Here is a 3,776-nt window from a genome sequence, read left to right as displayed (position 1 = left end):
AAAATTGCGGACCTCTAAAACTACAAACAAACAGTGCTTATATACTAGTCATAGTATACCCGTCTACCCTCTACAACAGTGGACTTAACAAAACTTGACATGTCTTCGTCTTTGACAGACTTTCTCGAGTTTTTGAATAACTGTATGATCTTATCCATACTCTCTTCGATAAAAACATCATAGTCACGTCAACTGGAAACCCCCTACTAAGTCTTTTAACTCGACCAGGGTCTTCAATGGACCTCTCGACCAGCTTTCCCGACCTCCTTCAATAGGATATACTTATCAAATGGTAAGTGATCTTCTGATTGAAAATGACAATTTAGACTATGGGTGAGACTTTAAAATCCTTGTCATAGCCAGATTTAATCATGAACTCTCATGTTTATCATCTATGTCAAAAATATGAAGTAACACCAACAGAACATCGAAAAACTCATCTAACATAATAAATATGTCTATATTGAGCAAGTCTCAAAACTTCTTAAAAAACGAAAAGTTGAACCCATTAGAAACTTAAACTCTTATCACCCTCAATGCTAACAACATCACAAAGTATGATAACAGGGAAAGTAATCCCATCTAAGATAGGCTAATTTGAAGTTCGATAAAAAATGTGATCCTTGAAGTACCAAGTAATCTCACCTCGAACCTCCGCCACTTCATCCAACAAAGTATCCCCCATACAAAGAGGTAAAATGAAGTTCTTCCGCCTTCTCTGCTTCACACACACAAAGCAGTGCATAAATATGCAAAACAAAGTGCTAAAATGTCGATATCGTAAAGAGGATGAAATCAAGAATTGTTGCGGTTAAAGAAACATTGCCACACAAGAATTTGCTAACGTGTTAGATGCAATTGTTTAAGAAAATGATTATCTCAAATTAGTTAAAAATTTATCTTCGATCAAATTTATACTCTCTTTAATTTTATTTAATAAATATCTTTTATCAATAAGATCAGAATAGGAAATAATATGATTTTTGTCATTATGATATAACTACTATATATAATTAAAAATAAATTTCATTAATGGAAATAAATCATAGCATTTAACCCAAAATAGACAGAAAAAATTCACAGCAATATTATTTAAAAGAAATTACATAATTGATTTTCAACTTCTTTTGTAAAAGTCTTAAAGCTTTTATTTGTAATTGACTAATATTGTCTGTAGATATATCTAATCTCCATAGCAGCAACATGTGGATAATTTCGCTCCACACTTGCCACCTTTAGGAAAACCCTTTGATATACAAGATTGTCGACAAGCTTCAATATCATTTGGACATGCACCAGAGTTAAAGCACCGTAATGTATCAGAATGTTGCAAATCTTGAAATCCTGCTACAGTGACTACAATTATTAATTATTTAATATTCTGGAGAAAATATAACAAAAATGAGTTATAAAAGTAGTTTATTACCTGCAACCATGAGGGTAGCAATGCACATAATCGCAAAAATAAAAAGGAGGGGATTTAAGCGGATTGCCATTCTACTAAGAAAGTTTGATATAAATCAACTTGCAATAGGCTATTTAAGATGACTAGAGAAGTTAATGGTATACATTTTTTAAGAAATGGATCTTTGAAATATGATTAACTTTGACTGGAAAATGACTTTTTAATATTACTACTTCTATAAAATTTGAAAGTAATTATCGTTTGACTTTGTAACAAAAAGAGATGAAGTAAATCTCATTAGAATCAGATGTATTTTTTTTAAAATAAAGAATCTGATGTATTTAATATCACTTTATTTATGATAAAAAAAAGTCTCTTCTTTCTCTTTTAATAAAATAAAAATTGTTTAAATAAATGTTAATCGTTAAAATTATATCATTTTTGTTAGAAGATGGAATCTCATGTTTTAAAATGCAAGTTGAATTCGATTTAGGTGTGTTTGACCTAGTCGAAGTAGTAAGCTAGTTGAGTAAGAGTTAGATGTATTCGACTATGTCGAATACAATATATAAATGATGTGTCGAAGTGTAACTTGTACGTTTTGGGTTTTGGTTGCCTATATATAGGCATGCTATGTTGATAACGTTTTGTATAGAAATTTTCATTTTATCGAAATCCCTTTTCACATATACTCTCTCTCTCTCTCTCTCATTCTTCTTAAAACACTAATTGTTTCAACGAGCTTGTTTGCGATTCAGAGAGATTCTGTAATACCGTAATGCAACATCAACACAATTTCCAACGAATCTACCGGTTTTCAAAGGTAAGAAATACGAGAGATGGGTTGTGCAAATGAATATCATCTTCTGTTTTCAAGATGTTGTTGAAATCGTGAGTGATGGAGTACATGCATTGGAAGCGAATGCAAATGATGTTCATAAGGCTGCGCACAAGGAACAAAGAAAGAAAGATGAAAAAGCTTTCTTCTTTATTCATCAGTGTGTGGATCCAAACATGTTCGAGAAGATTATTAAAGAAGAAACGTCCAAAAGAGTGTGGGAAAGGTTGAAGAACTTATACGGCAGAAATGAAAAATTAAATAGGGTGAAGTTGCAGACACTGAGAAAGAAATTTAAGATAATATAGATGAAAGAAGATGAATCGGTTGTTGATTTCTTCTCAAGATTAATGTTACTCATGAACCAGGTGAAGGTGTATGGTGAATCGCTCAATGATTTGAAGAAGATTGAGAAAGTGTTGAGATCTCTAACTGCAAATTTTGATTACATTATAGTGTCTATTAAAGAGTCTAAGAACCTAGCTAAGATGAAGTTAGAAGAAGTTCAAGCTTTTTTAGAGGCTCATGAGATGAAACTGAAGTAAAGGAACTCAGAAAAGGAGAAGGTGGCAGAATAGGCACTGCAAGCAAGATTCATTAAGAAGTTTGGAAAAGAAAAGGAACAGTAGAGAAATAATCTTGCTAATGATGAGAAGTCAAGCAAGAATTCAAATAATCACTCTAATTCAACCAAGAAAATCATGGGCAATAAGTATTCAGGAAAGAAAGTTGACATGAAGGAGGTGTAGTGTTACAACTGTCAAGGATTTGGTCATTATGCTCGAGATTATTGAAGAAAGAAGGAGTTAAGAGAAAAAGATGATGATGAAGCACAATATGCACATGATGGAGAAAGTGACTATGATGATATGCTACTCATGGAAAATACTTCTTCGAATAATGAACAAACGAATGTGTGGTATCTGGATTCAAGATGCAGCAACCAATTAGCTAGTAATAAAAACTGGTTTACCAAGTTAGATGAATCAGTAAAGAAAGTGATCAAGTTTACAGATGGCAGGCATATCACTTCAGAGGGAAGAGGAAACATAGTTGTGGTGAGAAGAAATGGTCAGAGGGTCAGCATAACTGACATATTGTATCTACCTTCGATGACAAGTAACTTGATAAGTATATGCCAATTACTTGCCAAAGGATATAACATGAAGTTGGAACAAAAACTAATTAAGGTGTATGATGGTGAAGGAAGGATTTTCCTTAAAGCACCATTGGAAGATAACAAAACCTTCAAGATTTAGATCAACATGGTTGATCATCAGCTTCTTTCTTCGATTGTTGTCGAAGACAGGGACTAACTATGGAATCACAGATATGGGCATCTAAACTTCAGAGGTCTAAGTATGCTCAACCAGAAGAAGATGTTGTACAGATTACCTAAAGTAGAGGAACTAAGTCAAGTGTGTAAGGAATTTTGTAAAGCAAAGTAGGCTAAGAAAGCATTCGAACATGACTTGTCCATGAAGTCGAGAGAAAAGCTGAAGTTTGTTCACTCTGATATGTGTTGACCCTTTA

General features: G+C 32.9%; 1 protein-coding gene and 1 long non-coding RNA gene across 2 annotated transcripts; one reads left to right on the top strand and one right to left on the bottom strand.

Annotated features, from left to right (window-relative positions):
- Nucleotides 1-1,065: 1,065 nt before the first annotated feature.
- LOC127087192 (uncharacterized) lies at nucleotides 1,066-1,534 on the bottom strand. Its single transcript, XR_007789794.1, has 2 exons — nucleotides 1,427-1,534; nucleotides 1,066-1,344 (listed from the first exon to the last, which is right to left on the bottom strand). It is a non-coding gene; the product is annotated as an uncharacterized LOC127087192 (long non-coding RNA).
- A 1,017-nt stretch (nucleotides 1,535-2,551) lies between these two features.
- On the top strand, nucleotides 2,552-3,502 carry LOC127082500 (uncharacterized). Its single transcript, XM_051022745.1, has 2 exons — nucleotides 2,552-2,784; nucleotides 3,040-3,502. The coding sequence occupies exons 1-2, from the start codon at nucleotides 2,552-2,554 to the stop codon at nucleotides 3,500-3,502; spliced, it is 696 nt and encodes a 231-aa protein (XP_050878702.1).
- The last annotated feature ends 274 nt before the right edge of the window (nucleotides 3,503-3,776 follow it).

Source organism: Lathyrus oleraceus, chromosome 5, assembly GCF_024323335.1.
Source record: "Lathyrus oleraceus cultivar Zhongwan6 chromosome 5, CAAS_Psat_ZW6_1.0, whole genome shotgun sequence".
Classification (NCBI taxonomy): Eukaryota; Viridiplantae; Streptophyta; class Magnoliopsida; order Fabales; family Fabaceae; genus Lathyrus; species Lathyrus oleraceus.
Note: the sequence above shows the minus strand (reverse complement) of the source record. Positions and strands in the feature narration are given on the sequence as shown.